The sequence below is a fragment of the Mirounga leonina genome, unplaced genomic scaffold (assembly GCF_011800145.1).
Source record: "Mirounga leonina isolate KUSES-001 unplaced genomic scaffold, KU_Mleo_1.0 Mir_153, whole genome shotgun sequence".
NCBI lineage: Eukaryota > Metazoa > Chordata > Mammalia > Carnivora > Phocidae > Mirounga > Mirounga leonina.
The window spans coordinates 37,406,554-37,423,648 of NW_023270387.1; the positions used below are offsets into that span (position 1 = coordinate 37,406,554).

Here is a 17,095-nt window from a genome sequence, read left to right on the forward strand (position 1 = left end):
CAGAAAGCCGAATGCCCGGGGAAGAGGAAGAAGTGATTCTAGACTTTGTGCCTAACCTTGGATATTGTGAGCACCCTCCACCCCTTCGGAGCACATCAGTCCAACTTCCAACCAGAAGAACTTGCCTACCTGACGGCTGGAAGTGCAAGAGAATTCTCACACCCCAGGGAGAAGCCTTCAACCAGTGACTGACAGGAGTTAGTGGGTAGATATCCAGCTCCTGCCCACTGGTTTGGATAGCCAACATGTCTGCTTTACAACGGCTTTCCCAACAGGATGAAGATGCAGTCACACAGCAATAGCTGGTCTGACAATAGACCACTGGCCAGCTTCCCATCCTTGTCTCGATTTTCCACTCCCTTACTGGTTTTTGCCTTCACTTCCCAAATATAAACCCTTGCTCTAGAATCTTTGTCTTAGGATTTGCTTCTGTGGAAAGCTAAGAGCTAAAATATGTCACCTTGTCTTTCGGGGAGAAGGTTTCAGGCACCTGGCATAAATGCCCTCACATCTACAAGGTGGGCATGGGGAGCAAGGAATCAAAATGAAGGCATTAGTAGGTTCTCCAGATTAGTGCACCTGTCACAGAGCACCAAGCAGGATACTTGGAAGACAGTGCCTGGAAGGCCACTGCCTACCTTTGATTCTTTTCTCTGTGCTCAGTGCTGACCAGCCTTAGCCTGCCCATCCATTCTTTCTCAACAGTGGACACAATTTGACTAAGTAGGATTCTATTCTCTGAATTACCAGCACACTCCAGCCTTGCCTCCCTGAAATGGTGCCAAGTCATCTTAGTAGAACATCAAGTCTACCCAAGCTCTTGAATTACATGCTTACAGGCAGTCCTTTGGTTTCTTTTCTAGAGCTAAATACTTACTACTTCATCTGCCTGGCACTCCTGTCCCTTCTCAGAGGACCAGTCACATACCAGTCACACACCGCCAGGTCCATCAGCAGAATCGAAGGACAGCTGCTCGCCACCTTCTCCCCTACACAGAGTTGCTGAAAGAGTGAATGTGAAGTGAAAACTGGAGACAAGAGTGGACTCCTTTGAACTTGCTGATAAAATAATGGAGAAAGGTAGGCTCAAAGCTCCGGGAGGGGGTGAGGTCAGAGGAAGATCTTGGGTATGTTTTGTGTTTGACTTCAAGCTGAAAACTTGGCAGTCAGCCATGCTCCCTCCCTTCTGTCTCTGTCACCCTTGCACCTTCCTCCTTGCCAGCATCTTGATTCAGGCCCCACCTCTGCTCCTGGATCACTTGAACAGCCTCCAAACCTCCTGCTTCTGGCTGCAGCCCCTCTATTTCCCAGGAAGTCACTAGAGTGTTCTTTCTAAAATGCAGGCCTGATCTTGTCAGTTTTGTACTTCAGCCCTTCTATGAATTCCCAGTGCCCTCAGGAAAGCGTTCAAATCCCTCCTGCCATTGCTGAATGTGCCACAAGCATACTCACCTCCACATCTTTGCATGTATCATGGTTCCTTCCTTATGGAATACTCCATCTTCTTCCCTCTGCCGCCTCCTCTGTGACCTGTCTCTTGCTGGTCCGTTAGGACTGAGCCAAAGTATCACTTTTCTGGGACGACTTCCCAGACTCCTTCCCACCTGGATAAGTGCACCTGTTATTTTATTATGATGCCACTTAAACCATTTCCTAGCTGCTTGTTAGTAGGAGAGCTCGAACTGTATATCTGAAGTCTGAAGAGGTACAGAAACTGACATCTAACTTTCCCAGAAAAGTTCCAAAGTGAGAGGTGGCTGGGGCCTCTCCTCATGCCCTTGTAAGAAAAGACTTTGGTGGGAGGGGCCTATTCTCCAGGGTTCCCATGGGACAAAGGAGCAGGCTTTCCCTTGGGCCAAGTGGAAGTCTCAGAAGGACCCTGGGCTGGAGTCCCAGCATGGTGAGATGACAATAGACAGTCTACCTGACCTTTACCATTTGAATGGGGGTGAGGCCCGCAGTTAAAAGTAGTCAACTTGTGTACTAGATACCGCATATCTAGCACCAGAGAGCAAGGTGGTGGGGACATCCATACAGGTGTCTCTGAAAACCCCACATGCAGGAAAATGAAAGCTTTTTTTTCCTTTTAAAGATATTTATTGGGCGCCTGGGTGGCTCAGTTGGTTAAGCGACTGCCTTCGGCTCAGGTCATGATCCTGGAGTCCCGGGATCGAGTCCCGCATCGGGCTCCCTGCTTGGCAGGGAGTCTGCTTCTCCCTCTGCCCCTCCCCCCTCTCATGTGCTCTCTCTCATTCTCTCTCTCAAATAAATAAATAAAATCTTAAAAAAAAAAAGATATTTATTTATTTATTTATTTATTTATTTATTTATTTATTTAATTTATTTATTTACTATTTTTGAGAGAGAGAGCGCACACAAGTGGGGTGGGGTGGGCCGAGGGAGAAGCAGATGATTCCTGGCTTGATCCCAGGACGCTGGGATCATGACCTGAGCTGATGGCAGACGCTTAATGGACTGAGCCACCCAGGTGCCCAGGAAAGGTTTTCACCACGGGCAGACAAGTTAAATAACTTGCCCAGGATTTCACAGCTAGGAAGTGACAAAGCTGTGATTTGATTCTGACTCCACAGGATGGGATCCGTGGGTGGCCGGGCTGGGGTGACTGGGAGAGACTCAAGTCTCTCTGGGAATGAAAACAGGTGAGCAAGGTATCAAGATTTCCTGTAAAGTAGGCAGAGAACAAAAACGTGGGTAATATACTCCTTAGCTACAGCTTCAAAAGCTTCTATGGCAAGAAATGGCGCATAGCTATTTATCTCCTTTGATTCTTGGATCCTGTCAGCAGATTGTCCCGCTTTGAAGTTTCCTTGGAAACCGCCCCCCCCCCGCCATTGTCTTAATACACGTGAGGAAACAAAACCTAGGAAGCCCCCCAGCAAATCTGAAGTCTGGTCCGTGAAGGGGCTTGGAAAAGCCCTGACATCTATTGCACTGCCCGCCGTGTTCCTAACGGACTGGGGATCCACCGCAGTATCGAACCGCGCCGGGGCTGGCGCTCAGACCGACCCAGGTGGAGCGCATCCCGGTCTCCGCGCAGGGAGCCGCCGGGAGCCGCCGGGAGCCGGCACACCCCGCTTGACAGCACGCCCGCCCCAACCGCGAGGCCCCCGCGTGGGCGGCTCCCACCGCCTGCCTGCTCCCTAGGCGGTAACGAGGCTGAGGCGGGATGGAGGGGCGAGTGTGACTTCGGGAAAGAGCCCTGGAAGCCGGGCGGAGTTGTCTCCCGCCGTGGGAGCGGGCGGGTGCCGAGCGCCAGAAAGCCCGCGGGCGAGCGGGCGAGCGCGCGCGGGGACAGAGCCTCGCAAGCCCCGCGGAGTTGCATTCCCTCAGGGGCACCGGCCGGGCGGGAGCGACCGCCGAGCTGGCGGAGCGGGCGCGCGCCACCGCCGAAGCCGGAGCCGGGGCAGGGGCGGGAGCCGCCGGGGCGAGCCGCAGCGCCGCGCAGAGCCCGGCACGGGCGGCCGGCAGCCCCGAGCGCAGCCGCGCGCCCTCCCCTCCCTCCCGGCGGACGTCGGCGCGGCGCGGGCTGGGGCGCCGGGGCTCGTGCAGGATGGGCCCGCGCGGGGTGCTGCTCTGCCTGCTCCCCTTGGTGCGAGCTGCCGGGCGCCCCGAGGGCCGGGCCGCCGGGCCGGGCCTGGAGGCGGCCCTGGCCGTGTCCAACGCCTCGCACTTTTTCTGGAGCAACTACACCTTCTCCGACTGGCAGAACTTTGTGGGCCGGAGGCGCTACGGGGCCGAGTCCCAGAACCCCACGGTGAAAGCCCTGCTCATCGTGGCTTACTCCTTCATCATCGTCTTCTCGCTCTTCGGCAACGTCCTGGTCTGTCATGTCATCTTCAAGAACCAGCGAATGCACTCGGCCACCAGCCTCTTCATCGTCAACCTGGCGGTCGCCGACATCATGATCACACTGCTCAACACGCCCTTCACCTTGGTGAGGCCCCGGCCCCCCGCCTGCCTCAGCGGGCGCGGCTCTGCGTCCCTCGGCCCTCCACGCCCCCGCCCGTCCCGCTCCCCGGGGCCCCTCTCCTCCGTGCGCGGAGTTCTCCTGCGGTTTTCCCGGATCCGGCTGGCTGGCCTCGCCTCCCCAGCTCCTTCCCCTCTGCCCTCCTCGCTCAAGTCTCAACTCTCTCTGTTCTGTCTCGCAGACTTTCTGTCCCTCTGCTCTGTCTCGCTCTCTCTTTGTGTCTTCATCTTTTTCCCTCCCTGTGACTGTCCTTCTGTCTCTCTCTTCCTCCGCCCCGCCTCTATGACCCCCTTTCCCTCTCCTCCTGTCCTTCTCTGTGGTTTTGTTTTTCTGTCCTCTCTCTGTCTCTTTCTCTTCTGTCTCATCACCTTCTGAGCCCGAGCTTCTGCAGCTGGGGGCACTGGGGTCAATGACTGGAGTGTCTGCAGTCGTCCCGGAACGAATGACCACTTCCTATTTAATATCACTGGGCACTGGGCCTATTTGATATCAAGCAATAAATCGAAGCTCCTGGAAATGTTGGCAGAGATTGCTAAGTCACCCCCATCCCCGAAGTTCCAGCGCATTCCATGCCCCCCGCCTCCACCGCCACCCTAGGATGCTGCTTTGTGCTGCAGCTGCAACATCAAACAACTGCTAATTGTTAACAGAAACTTAAGTGCATTATTTAAATTGTGTCTCTCTGCTGTGGTTTGACAATGAGGCTGGGGTAAGAAGTGTTGGGGAAAAGATGAAGAGGTGGGCTTTGGTCCCAGGGCCAGGCTAGGGGCATTTGCACATGGGTGGCAGATGTGCCCCCCCTCCCCCCAACAAGCCCTGGCTGCTTAGCATCAGTGGTGTCATTTCTGTCCCTCCGTGACTTGGGAGTGCGGTGCTCCTCAGTGGTTTGGGACTGTGAGGGCTAGGACTGAGGTTTCTGAAGCATGAGTAAACGTTTTTTTCACTTTATGGAATAACCTTATTGTTATTTGAGTTATTACCAAAGCAGTATCTGTTCGTACTTCTCTGTCTCTCTTTCTCTCTCTCTCACACACACACACTCAACCAGAAATAATAGAGAAGCCAAAAGAAGAAGGTGAACTCCCACAAGTTCATCCACTTGTGTGAACATCCTTCCAAACCTCACATTTTAAAACTACATTCTCTCTTTTGTCCTCGTTTATGAGAACATTGCATTTTGCAGATGAGGAAACTAAGGCACAGAGGTTCAATCCCTTGTCCAAGGTCATTTAGCTAGTAATTGGCAGAGACAGGGTAAGAATTACTTTTCTGACTCAAGTCCAGAGGTCTGTCCACTAAGCCACCGAACCTGGGGGTGGCAGGTGAGGAGGGCTTCTTGGGCCATGTTAAGCTTCCACTACTCCAAACCATGGACTTTTCCTGCTCGCCGGCCCGCTTATATCTAACCCAGTCCTGGCTACTCAGAATCCTCTCGTTACTAGCCAAGGACATCCCCCTCCCCTACCCACTGTTACCTTGAAGCACAAGAGAGAGAATCTCTGGTTCCCCTTGGCTCCCCCCCCCACCCCCACCCCCTTGGCTTCTATCCTGATAGTCTGCAATGTGGGTGGAGGAGAGGGTTGTTGGGCTGGGCCATCCAGGATGAGAACTGGCCCCAGGGCATGGCCCCTGGGCTGCTCTGCCCAGAGCAGGATGCAAAATTAAATCTTCAGCAGACACAAGGGGGTGGAGGAGAGAAGCCATGGACCCCAGACTAGACTAACTGAGACCTGACATGTCCTGCCTTAGATGATCTCTTGCAAGAAAGTGGCAGGGTCCTGAGAACCCAGAATGCCTTCGAGATAATCCAGCGCAGCTTGGCCTTGAACCTGACCAGTATAACTGCCCCAATCTAAACTCTTGTCAGAGCTTACAAGGTCCTGGCAAGCAGGGAGGATGAAAAGGTTGGGGGGAGGGTCTTCTAAGGTAAGGCATCCTGTCTTCCAGCTAGTTGGTGACAATGTTTTTCCTCCCTGGTTTCCTTTCCTGTCCACTTTACACATGACAGCTCTAGTTGTTGAGAGAAATGCAAACAGTACTTGGAATTCCCATGGCAGAGGCATACACAGAGTGTGATGGAGCCTGGAGGAGAGAATCATTTATTCTGTTCTGCCAGAGTCCCAGGAGAGGGTCAAAGGAGACTGTACAAAGAACAAGACATTTCAAAGGGGCCTGGAAGGGCAGGAGTTTCCCAGGTTGAGGTGAAGGTTCCATGCAGATAGAGGAAAGGGGAGATCAAAGGCAAAGGGCATCAAGGCTCATGGTGTGTCTGGGGGGATGTTGAATGGCTCAATGGAGCTGGAACAGTGAGGTAGAAAGCACAGTGGGAGGTGTGCTGTGGTGGGGGGGTGGGTAGCTGGAGACCAGCAGAGTGGGCCAGAAAGGAAGACTGGGGCCAGCTTGAGAATGGGCCTGGATACTCTGGAGGCATCTGGCTCTGTCCCCAGGGCCAGGATGATGTGAAGCAGGAAGGTGACAATAATCTGATTTTTAGTTAAGAAAATACCATCAGCAGTGTGAAGGCTGAATTGCAAGTGGGACAAGACTGGAGGACAGGGGAAGCTGCTAGGAGGCTGTAAACGGTCCAGGCGAGAAATGATGGGGCACTCCATGAGGGCCATGGCTTTGGGACTGGAGAAGAGGAAATGGATCTGAAAGCCATTGAGAGGCAGCCCTGGTTGGCTCTGTACTGTATTGAATGTGGGAGGTGAGAAGTAGGAGTTGCTAAAGATGTCTAGCTCCATAATGTTAATGGACTGCTCAGAAGCCTCATAGGGCTGCTACCTGCCAACCCCACAGAGAGTAAAGCTACAGTCTACTGTCCTAGTGCCACAATCTGGCCACACTTGTCGTCCCTCATGACTCTCTTCCACACACTCCCGCTAAACCGTCCCACTGCTTATTCCTCAAACAGGGCCTGGGATTTCTGACTCAGTGCCAAGCCCTTTGTTCGTACTACCACAGGTACAAAGGCTACGTACTCCTTAAAGCTCATGTCAGGTATCTCATATGTCATAACGAGGGTAGTTAATCGTGTTAAGTGCTTCCTCTGTACAAAGCACTGCTCTACCTTCTTTTCACGTGTTATCTCTTGTTTGATTTTCCTAACAACGGTTAGCCCATTTTACCCACAAGGACAGTGAAGCTCGTTAAGCCTAAGAGCCTTGCCCGAGGTGACAGTCGTAAGAGGCAAATACTCTGCTATAAATCACTACATGATATTCTTTCTGTCCAACTGACTTGCTTGGTTTCTTTCTATAACATTTTTCCTCTCTATCTCAGCCCCCTCCCACCCTGCCTTGTGGCCCTGATGCCTCTGTCCCGGCCTTCTGTAGGGCACTGAATACTTCCCTTCTTGCATCCTGAGCTACCTGAGTCCACTCCCCAGACTCCTTCGGAATCAGCGCTTGATCTTTCTTGGGCATGGGGCATCACTCAGGAGCGGCTCGAGCGCTGAGGGAGTGAGCAGGCAGCCATGGGTGGTGTGGGATGAGGCCTAGGCCTGCTCCTAGGGCCCCACGCAGTCCTGGAGCTTGTCTTCTCCCTGCCCTGCCCACCCCTCTCCAGGCTCCTCAGTCCCCTTCCCAGATAAAATTGCAAGGTTTGCTTAGTCAACATTAGAGAACACAGCCCCCACGCTGTGTTGTGATTTTTCAGATGTGTGTCTCCCATTAAGTCTGAACTCATGTGGGCTAAGAATGGGTTTTATTGTTACCAGAAAAATAGCTACTATTTATTTCTGATAATACCTTTCTACCAGTCTGCCAGACATGGAATTCTACCCTTTATAGACTTTTTAAAACCTAATCCTTACAATAAGCCTACAAGGTAGAGATTTTTAAGCCTCGTTTTGCAAATAAGGAAACTGAGGTTCAGAGAGATTTTATACCTCACCCAAGGTCACACAGCTAGAAACTAGTAGAGGCTGCAAGTCCAAGTCCAAAGCCCATGGATTCCCACGCTCTCCTGGCACCTAAGAGGGCTTAGCCCCAGCGATATGATCAGGTTTTGTTGAATCGAGTGATTGAAAATCAGTCATGCCAGAGAAAATCATGTGTGACCCACAGTTGAGTAGTGTAGAATGGAAGAAGGGAGGGGCTGGAAGAAGCCTCCTGAGGGATGCTCCTCAGAGGCCGCAAGGGGTGGGTGTCAGAGTCAAGGCCTGTTTGTCTTCTGACCTCTGTGGGCTGGTTTCCAGGTCCGCTTTGTGAACAGCACATGGGTGTTCGGGAAGGGCATGTGCCATGTCAGCCGCTTTGCCCAGTACTGCTCGCTGCACGTCTCAGCACTGACGCTGACAGCCATTGCTGTTGACCGCCACCAGGTGAGGGCACTTACCCCCAACACCCTGTCCTTCCCCCTCTGGCTTTGCTTCTCAGGGAACTGCAGGGCCCCTCACGACAGTGTTTTAGCACATTTTTCAATAAGTGTATTTGTCTTCTTATTGACCAGTATGAGCACTTAGACTAGGCATTTTAAAACATGTGTGCTAAGTGCTACAAAAAAATCATTATTCCCAGTTTGTTATTCCAACAAAGGCTCGTTGCATTGGTGGTTCAGTGGTAGAATTCTCGCCTGCCAACCAAGGCTCATTGCTTCCATTTTGTGCCTCAGAAATTAATGAGCTTGTTTTGGGGGTTGAAAAGGAAACCTGAAAGTCACACATGAAAAGAGATTGGCAAATCATTGCAGGGCAGAGACAAGGGAGATGGATATTCCCTGGTCCCAGTTGTTGAGGAGGAAGACAAGCTAGGGCGTCCAGGTGGCAGGAGTAGGCCTCAGGGTAGGGCAGGAAGGCCCTCCTCACTGTCCTGCCCCATCAGACGCACATGGGTGGATATGGTAAAGGAAACCAAAAGGGCCTGGGGGTGCCTATCCTGGAGGAGGGTAGCTCCATGGCAAGTACCTCGCACATGCTAACCCGGTAAATCCATGTTGCATCCTTAGGTCCGTGCTGAATCAAGGAGTGGAAGCTAAGGAAAGTGCATGGGTAGCTTTCCCAAGATCACCTGCCTGGTGAATGATGAAGCTAGGATTAGCACTGAGGTCTGTCTGGTTCAAGCCTCTGCTCTGATCACTAGACCCCCCTATTCTGAGAAGGCTCAGAGGCATCTGCAAGGCCAATATCATAAGGACCACCAGGACAAAGAGAGGGTAGGATTTATTCTGAGTAGCTCCAAGAGGTGCAAACAAAGACCAAGGGAGAGGAGGCTTCAAAGATGCAGATTCAAAGCTGCAACTCAGTATGAGAAAGAATTTTCTAACAGATCAAAGCTGCCTGGGGAGGTAAGGAGTTTCATTTCACTGGCCATTTTTAAGCAAGGGCTGTATGACACTTGATAAGGATGTTTTAGAGGACATTCATCATCTGGTAGGGAATTGGGCTTGGCAAACTATGAGATTTCTTTAGCCCTGAAATGCCATCATTTTGGCATTTATATCGCAGATGCTTTGGGCAAAGTCTGAAAAGGCGGCATACAAATATTTTTCTGCCTTTTCTTAACCTTCTTCCCTAATTCAACAAGAGGGACTCTGAATTGCCTTTACCTGGCCCATGCTTACCCCCATTTAACATAGCTAAGTGACAGTTGACCCTTGGGCCAAAGGTGGGTTGGTCTGAGGAACAAGGGGATAAGTCTTGCCCACATTGACCCCGTTGCTGTGACATAAACCCCAAAAATGGGGCCTTGTCCCAAAGCCAGTGAAATCTTTGAGTGATGTCCGGACCTCTGATCCAGGCTCTCACTTCCTTCAGCAACCTGAACAACGAGAGAGCGTGAGGGGCAAAGATGACAAAATCCAGAAGGGGTATGTGCTAAGGAGCTTCTAAAGCCTAGTCACTTCCTCTCATTAAACCTAGAAAAAAACTGGAGAAAAATTTGGGGGGACACAGCCAGAATGTCCACTGTGTCCTGGGATGACATCCTCAAGTGGTGGCAGCTCTTTATGACCTCTCCCCCTGACCTTGGATTCACCTGTCTCAGGATGCCTTCATCAAGAAATAATGCCCCTAGTCTTAAAATGAGGATGCCATGAAATTCCCAAGTCTTGATTTAAACCTTTTAGGAGAATGGATTGTCATACTGTAGCAATTCCGGGATGCTTTTCAGCCCAAAGCCTGCAACACGGGCTTTACTAGGGGCATGGGAAAACCAGACCCCACTGCAATTTTAGCAATAAATGCAGTAATTTAAATAAACAAATAAAGAGTTGTATCACCAGTGTTGTGACTCCCCAGATAAATGTCAGTTTAACTTCCCATGACAGGTGGGGAGAGTCTCCTCTCCATGTTTGTCACCTCAGACCCTCTCAGAGCTCTCCATAACCTAAGGGGTCCAGAATCATGGGGGGCAGGGCCCGATCAGATCCCAAGATGGAGGCCAACCATGGTTTGTCCCTCTGCTGGCCTTGTGGGTGTCACGCAGGCCGACCTCCTACTCTACCCCTGCCCCGTCCCCTCACTGGCCCCTGGTTCTGCCACATATGAGCTGCAAGAGGCCTCTGAGTCCAGACTGTGGGGGTGGGGCAGCCCAGGGGCTTCATCCTAATGAAGGGTGCCTCTTTATAAATAGGACCCGCTTGCTTACTGCCACACAGGAGCGGCTTCTGTCGGGATTCCATCTGCTTCTGAACTGCTTCAGCCAGTGATGCACACCTTGCTTGTTTTCCAGGTCATCATGCATCCGTTAAAACCCCGGATCTCCATCACGAAAGGCGTTATCTACATCACAGTTATCTGGACCATGGCCACGTTCTTTTCGCTCCCACACGCCATCTGCCAGAAATTATTTACCTTCAAGTACAGGTGAGTTGACTAGTAAGGAGTAGCCTGGGGCCTCCCAGGCCCTTGACGGAGGGAAGTCGGAGCCCCCTCTGCCTCCGAGTTACCCAGTGCCCGCTGCACCCGGCTGTTCCCTCTGTCTCTCTCCCGTCCTCTTGCCCCTGAGCCCCGAGGCCTATCTGCCACATTCCTTCCGCTCTTTCTCCGCTTTTCCTCTCAACCACTTTAGCTCCCTGCTTGTCCTCCACCCAGTTTGTCTGCAAGGTCAAGGCAGGAGCGAGCAGCAGCTTTCACCGGGAACATGTACTTACACGGCCACCCAGACCGAGATTCAGAATCGCGCAGGCCTTGTCTAAAGTGGCGATGTTCAAATTCCATCACCCGGCCTGCAAGCGGAACATGCCCGTGTCTGTGTGTCCGAGGCACGAAGCTCCACTTTCCCCTACCTCCCTTTCAGGCTTCTTTGTCATATGCTCTCACAGAACGAGAATGTCTTTCAAAGCACTTCATGTTTTTTTAAATTTAAACACTTGTGTGTACTACTAGTTCATCGAAGGTGCTCTCCCCAGCTAAACTATGAGGCTGGGGAGAGTTGGCGCCATTTCTGATTCTGCTACCTTGGTGTCCCCGAGCACCTAACTTACTGTCGCCACATAACAAGCCCTCAATACATAATTACTTACTTACTGAATAAATGAATGGATGAATGAATGAGCTTCGAGTGATTTTCATCAGTTCACAGTTGTTTTCGATGAGGTTCCTTAGAAACAGACCCTGGGATACATATCGTGCTTTGTGATTTTAAGGAAGTGCTCCTCGGGGTCATGGCTGAGCGAGCGGGGACGCAGGATAGCAAGGGGAAGGGAGTCCAAGGGAAGGTGCAGTTTAGGGGTTGGAGGGATGTCAGGGGTAGCTACAGCCAGTTGCAGGGGGACTCTAGAGCAAAGATAACATAGAGTTTGTGCAGCCTGGAGGCAAGGGAGCTGGGCTTTCATATTCCAGGCTTCCCTGGGGAAAATGGAAACTCCCAGCCCCTTTTGGCTCTTAGGAGATCTGTAGGAAATGATTCCAGTGACCCCTGAAGCTAGGCACCTACAAGATTGCAGGGGTGGCCGGGGGGCTAGCGGCCTGGCACTCCAGATCAGTGAAGGGGATGTGAGGGGATCGAGGGGGTTGCAGTCTTGGTGTCCCACAGTAGCCGTGTACTGCTCGTCCTGAACCATGCACTTAAAAACACACATTTCTGTGACACAGGCAGGGTCAGGAGACTAAGCTCTAAAGGCCGGTTACAGCTACAGTTGACCCTTGAACAACACTCCTTTGAATGGTGTGGGTCGACTTCTATGTGGATTTTTGCAGTTAATACAGCCCCGCACTGTAAATGTATTTTCTCTTCCTTCTGATTTTAATAACATTCTTTTTTCCTTACTTTATTGGAAGAATACAAATATATAATACATGTACAAAATATGTGTTGATCAACCATTCAGGTTTTCAGTATGGCTTCCGGTGACTAGTAGGTGATTGGTAGTTAAATTTGGGGGGAGTCAAAAGTCATCCACGGGTTTTCAGCTGTGCAGGGGTCAGTACCCCTAACCTCGATGTTGCTCAAGGGTCAACTGTAATTTATAAGGGCTCCCTCCCCAAATTCTACAATATTGAAATGAATCACATATCTAATTCCCCTAGCACTCAGACTCCCATCTGCCTTCACACGTGGGGAGCTGGGTTTTTTTTCTCCTGCTAACAAAAGCAAAGAGAATTCTCTCTCTTTCAGTAGTGATGGCCACCAGCACATATGACAAGAGCAACAAGCCACATGGTGTGAGGAGAAAACAGCCATTTTGAGTTGCTGCTCAGACGTTTTATAATATGACAACCCCATTCACACCCACAGTCTGGACATTTAGATTAGGACACGGGGTTAGGATTCCCACCACAAGTTCCTGCCTTGTTTTTCCCGGGTCACCTTTTAAAAGGACCACTCAGAGTTGAGGCTGTGAAAAATTAGTGACCACCGCCCCAACCACCTTCCACACAAGAGGTGCTTGCAACCCTGCTCTCTGTCTCCTGCTTGCTCATGACCCGGGACAGAGGACTGTCCTTCCCCCAGCTCCTTGTGCCTCCATTCTGGGATTTGTAAGTAATAAATCTTGGGACTTTGTTTCCTTTGTGTGAGTGTATTGAAACTGTGCCTTCCATCAAAATGGCCCTAGGGTTTTCACTTCCCCAAAGTGGGAGCTTGGATGCCAAGGGAAGTACTTGCCAACCCTGCCTGGGGACTCAGGCCTCCTCATTCAGCAGGTCATAATCTGCAGAGTCTTAACACACCAGCTCTGGGGGCTCCTCAAAGAGGAACCAGGTGCATTCCATAGAAAATAAATACTTGTTATATGAATGGCTGAAGGTATGTTAGTTCAGGCTTTCCCACTCACATTCTTAAGACCCATCATTTCTTTGGCCCACTCCTTAATTCCCCTCTGGAATGGGAGTAGGTAGTAACATGAGGAATTCCAAGATTTCCTGAGCACATTGTGCTCTCAGGTTGAGTTAGTTCTAAGGCTAGGAATACCAGTGTTGGCGTTCATTCATTGAACAAATATTTACCGGGTCTCTGTTATAGGCCAAGAATAATGTAAGGTTAAGAGGACACAGAGAGAACAGGTGTTTTCCTTATCTTTATAGAACTCCCAACCTAGTGGAGAGCCAGAAATGTATCAAATAATTACTCTATAGCAAAAGCACTCTAAGGGATGTGCCCAATGGGGAGAAAGGCCAGTGCTTCTTGGGATGAGGCCTTTCCACACGAATGGCACACCCTCCGCTTTCTTTCTCTCTCTCTCTGCCTCTCTCTGTATCTCGCTCTCTCTCTCTCCCCCTCTCCCCTGCCACCAGTGAGGACATTGTCCGCTCCCTGTGCCTGCCAGACTTCCCTGAGCCAGCTGACCTCTTCTGGAAGTACCTGGATTTGGCCACCTTCATCCTGCTTTACATCCTCCCCCTCCTCATCATCTCCGTGGCCTACGCCCGAGTGGCCAAGAAGCTGTGGTTGTGCAACACAATCGGGGATGTGACCACAGAACAGTACCTGGCCCTACGGCGTAAGAAGAAGAAGACCATCAAGATGCTGATGCTGGTGGTGGTCCTCTTTGCCCTCTGCTGGTTCCCCCTCAACTGCTATGTCCTCCTCCTGTCCAGCAAGGTCATCCACACCAACAATGCCCTCTACTTCGCCTTCCACTGGTTTGCCATGAGCAGCACTTGCTACAACCCCTTCATCTACTGCTGGCTCAACGAGAACTTCAGGGTCGAGCTGAAGGCATTACTGAGCATGTGCCAAAGGCTGCCCAAGCCCCAGGAGGGAAGGCCACCCTCCCCAGTTCCTTCCTTCAGGGTGGCCTGGACAGAGAAGAGCAATGGCCGGAGGGGTCCACTAGCCAACAACCTCCTGCCCTCCTCCCAACTCCAGTCTGGGAAGACAGACCTGTCTTCTGTGGAGCCCATTGTGGCAGTGAGTTAGACGGGGGTCTGGGGTTGGGCGGTGAGAGGCAGGGGGAGGGCTGTCTCCAGCCGAGGTTGGGAAAGGGCCTGAGGACAGAACCTGGAAAAAAGCCTGTCCTCTCACACATGACCTTCACAGTGCTTGAAACAAGGTCCTACAGAAGCCATGGGACCCGTGATTTCCTAGGAAATGCTGTCTAGCCTCCTACCCCATTTGATGTGAAAACTAAAAGACAACTACCAATTAGACACATGTTTATGAATTCCTGTCTAAGAAATGCTGCGAGGCATATCACCCTGGTTCCCTGAGCCAGAGAAACCAGGACAGCTTCAGCCCACATGAGGGCTGAGTCAGCCCTCTGCCTAACAACCCTCCCTGCCACCAAACATTCATAAAGGACACCTGAGTCATCCTGGGGATGTGGCTGACCCAGATGCGCCAAACTCCACTTGAACAAGATTCACTGGCCAGTGAAAGGTGAGTGAGCCACAGCTGACACGGAGGGGTTTTTTTTGCCTCACTTTCTGATGTCCTGCGCCAGGATGAATCACAACAGTGTGGCGGCTGGCTGGATAGATGACAAGAAAGGACCAATTCAATTCCCTTAAAACAAAGAGGAATTATTGAGTTCTCTTAAAGAAGAATTATTATTAAAACTTGGGAAAATTTAGAAAAGCACAAAGAAGAAAACAAAAATCACCCCCTTCTGTCACCAATGGTGATGAGTTTTGTTAATACACTGTGGATTTATTTGCAACTTTTTCCTTTGCGTGCGTGTGTGTGCACACTCTTCCTTCCATTCTGAATTACACTTTTCCACGTAGAGATAAGCAAGAAACAGGGCATAACAAGAACTTCTGAGCACTTCTCCCAAGAGTAGTGTACACCGAAGAGTTGAAAGAAGAGGTGGGAGAGGAACCCAAGGAGAAGGCTGTCATGGAGCCAACAGACTGCCCTCATCTCATAACCAGTGGTAGGAAAGGTCTGGATGAAGTACCTTTTCTCCGATGGCAGCCATCGTGATGAGCCGGGGAACAAAACTCATCCAGGAGGCATAATTCCTTCTCTCCTGCACTCACATGGAACAAGTGCTGGTAAAACGTTGCCTTGCCTTTACAGGAGATGATGGAGCAGGCTCTCCAACATGCGGGAAATAATTGCACTTAGACACTTCAAATCCTCCCAAGCTGTCTAGACAGGCCACTTCTCTGTATTGTCTGAATAATAAGGCTTCTTCATGCCAGTTCCCCAAAGACGACTTACTTGTCAACATCACCCAGCTCACATGTCACCTTCAGAAACCTATGACATCATCATAGTCCTTAAGGACTCAACATGCCAGAGAAATCTCATTCCAAAGACTGTTTTCATCACCTTCCATCTGGTCCTGGGTGACTCACTGTGTCACCCAGGAGACATAGGCAGAATAGAACCTAATTCACCCACCCTAAACAATTGCCAATCTCACACTGGTTTTGGGTTTCTTTCTAGCACCAGATAGATCTTGAAAGCAAACATGGATATGGAGCTGAATGGAAGACTGAGGTTTGGGGAGAAGGGCTTTGTCCAAGGTTCACTTAGATCTCTTGACTATTCATTGAAACTGAACTTGGTCATATCATCTGCTTTCCTATAATGAACCGTGGGGGTTCATTATCCTATTCTCTCTATTTATGAGAATGTTTGAAATGTTTGACTTTCATGGGACAGAGAGGCTTCTAAGCCCATAGGGATCCCAAGATGGATTTTTCAGGCCAAATGGCTTCCAGGCCTGTGCCTACTGTCTCTGCGGTGTCAAGAAGTAGCTAATTGTTTCATCTTAATGCTGCCATGGAAATTCTTTGAACCAGACACAGAACAGACAGGAGGACTACAAATAATTTGTCCTGCTCTGGAATCATGGGAAAAGTGAAGCTTTTCCTTGTTGAGGACATCTAGAAATACTACCAAGTCAGAGGAGACCCTTCTCTGCAGGGGAAGACCCACAGATGGCCCATTAGGTCTAGGTCTCCTGTCAGTACCTTGTCTTCCCCATTCCCCTTGTTCTCTGTGTGCCTCAGAGCCAAAAGCAATTTGTATTTGTGAATGTGAAAGTTATTAAACTTGAGTCTTTCCAGTGTGTCATAATGAGTACTCTACTATCAATGCTCCAGTCTCAATAAAATGTATTTTGGATGCATGGACTATGCTTCTTGGACTTCTGATTAAACCACAGTTTGTAGCCTTTAAAATGGGGGTCCATGTGGATCACAAAGAGAACATGAAGACCATCTGTCCACACCCCTGCGTGTTACAACTGAGGAAGCGCAAACATGCTTTGGCTAGGGTAAATGGCCAGCTGGAAAGCTCTGATCTCAGTCTAGTTCTTCTTCCATTGAGCTGGCTGCCATGTCCCCTCTTTTGTGAGGACCCAGGACCCTACCTGTGAGTCCTTGGTGATTTGGGAGGAGACAGAGCTGCCACTGGAGCCTCGGGATTGGATTCCCCACCCACAGTGTGCAATGGATGCCACATTCCCACATTGGCCAGGAATTCTGCCCCTTTGGGCCTGGGCTCCCCTTGTCCTACCAGGTAAGCTGGGTAGGGGCCTTTGTGGTATACATAGTTACTCTGATGCCACCCAGGGCCCAGGAAATCAGTGTCACATAATTTTATAGAAGGTTATATATAGGGGTAATTTACTGAGCCTAGGTAGGGGAAGACTTGAAAGAAAAATGAAAGGCATAGGAAAAGGAGAAGGGTAGTAAGATTTGCTGACACCTAATATGAGAGATGCTATGCTAAATGCTTCTCAGCTCATGATCTCATTCACCCTCGCAGCAAT

The 17,095-nt window shown here is 50.6% G+C and overlaps 1 protein-coding gene across 2 annotated transcripts; it reads left to right on the forward strand.

Annotated features, from left to right (window-relative positions):
- Positions 1-3,514: 3,514 nt before the first annotated feature.
- On the forward strand, positions 3,515-16,454 carry GPR83 (G protein-coupled receptor 83). 2 transcript variants are annotated; one of them, XM_035009370.1, is made up of 4 exons: positions 3,515-3,955; positions 8,187-8,312; positions 10,660-10,793; positions 13,665-16,454. In XM_035009370.1, the coding sequence occupies exons 1-4, from the start codon at positions 3,572-3,574 to the stop codon at positions 14,287-14,289; spliced, it is 1,269 nt and encodes a 422-aa protein (XP_034865261.1). In that variant the 5' UTR covers positions 3,515-3,571; the 3' UTR covers positions 14,290-16,454. The 2 variants fall into 2 exon arrangements, with proteins under 2 accessions (XP_034865261.1, XP_034865263.1); XM_035009372.1 differs by lacking the exon at positions 8,187-8,312 and having other exon boundaries at positions 3,530-3,955.
- The last annotated feature ends 641 nt before the right edge of the window (positions 16,455-17,095 follow it).

Coding starts and splice junctions, on each gene's coding strand:
- GPR83 (XM_035009370.1), top strand. CDS start 3,572: ATGGGCCCGCGCGGGGTGCTGCTCTGCCTGCTCCCCTTGGTGCGAGCT. Junction 3,956..8,186: donor TCAACACGCCCTTCACCTTG/GTGAGGCCCCGG, acceptor GCTGGTTTCCAG/GTCCGCTTTGTGAACAGCAC. Junction 10,794..13,664: donor TTATTTACCTTCAAGTACAG/GTGAGTTGACTA, acceptor CCCTGCCACCAG/TGAGGACATTGTCCGCTCCC.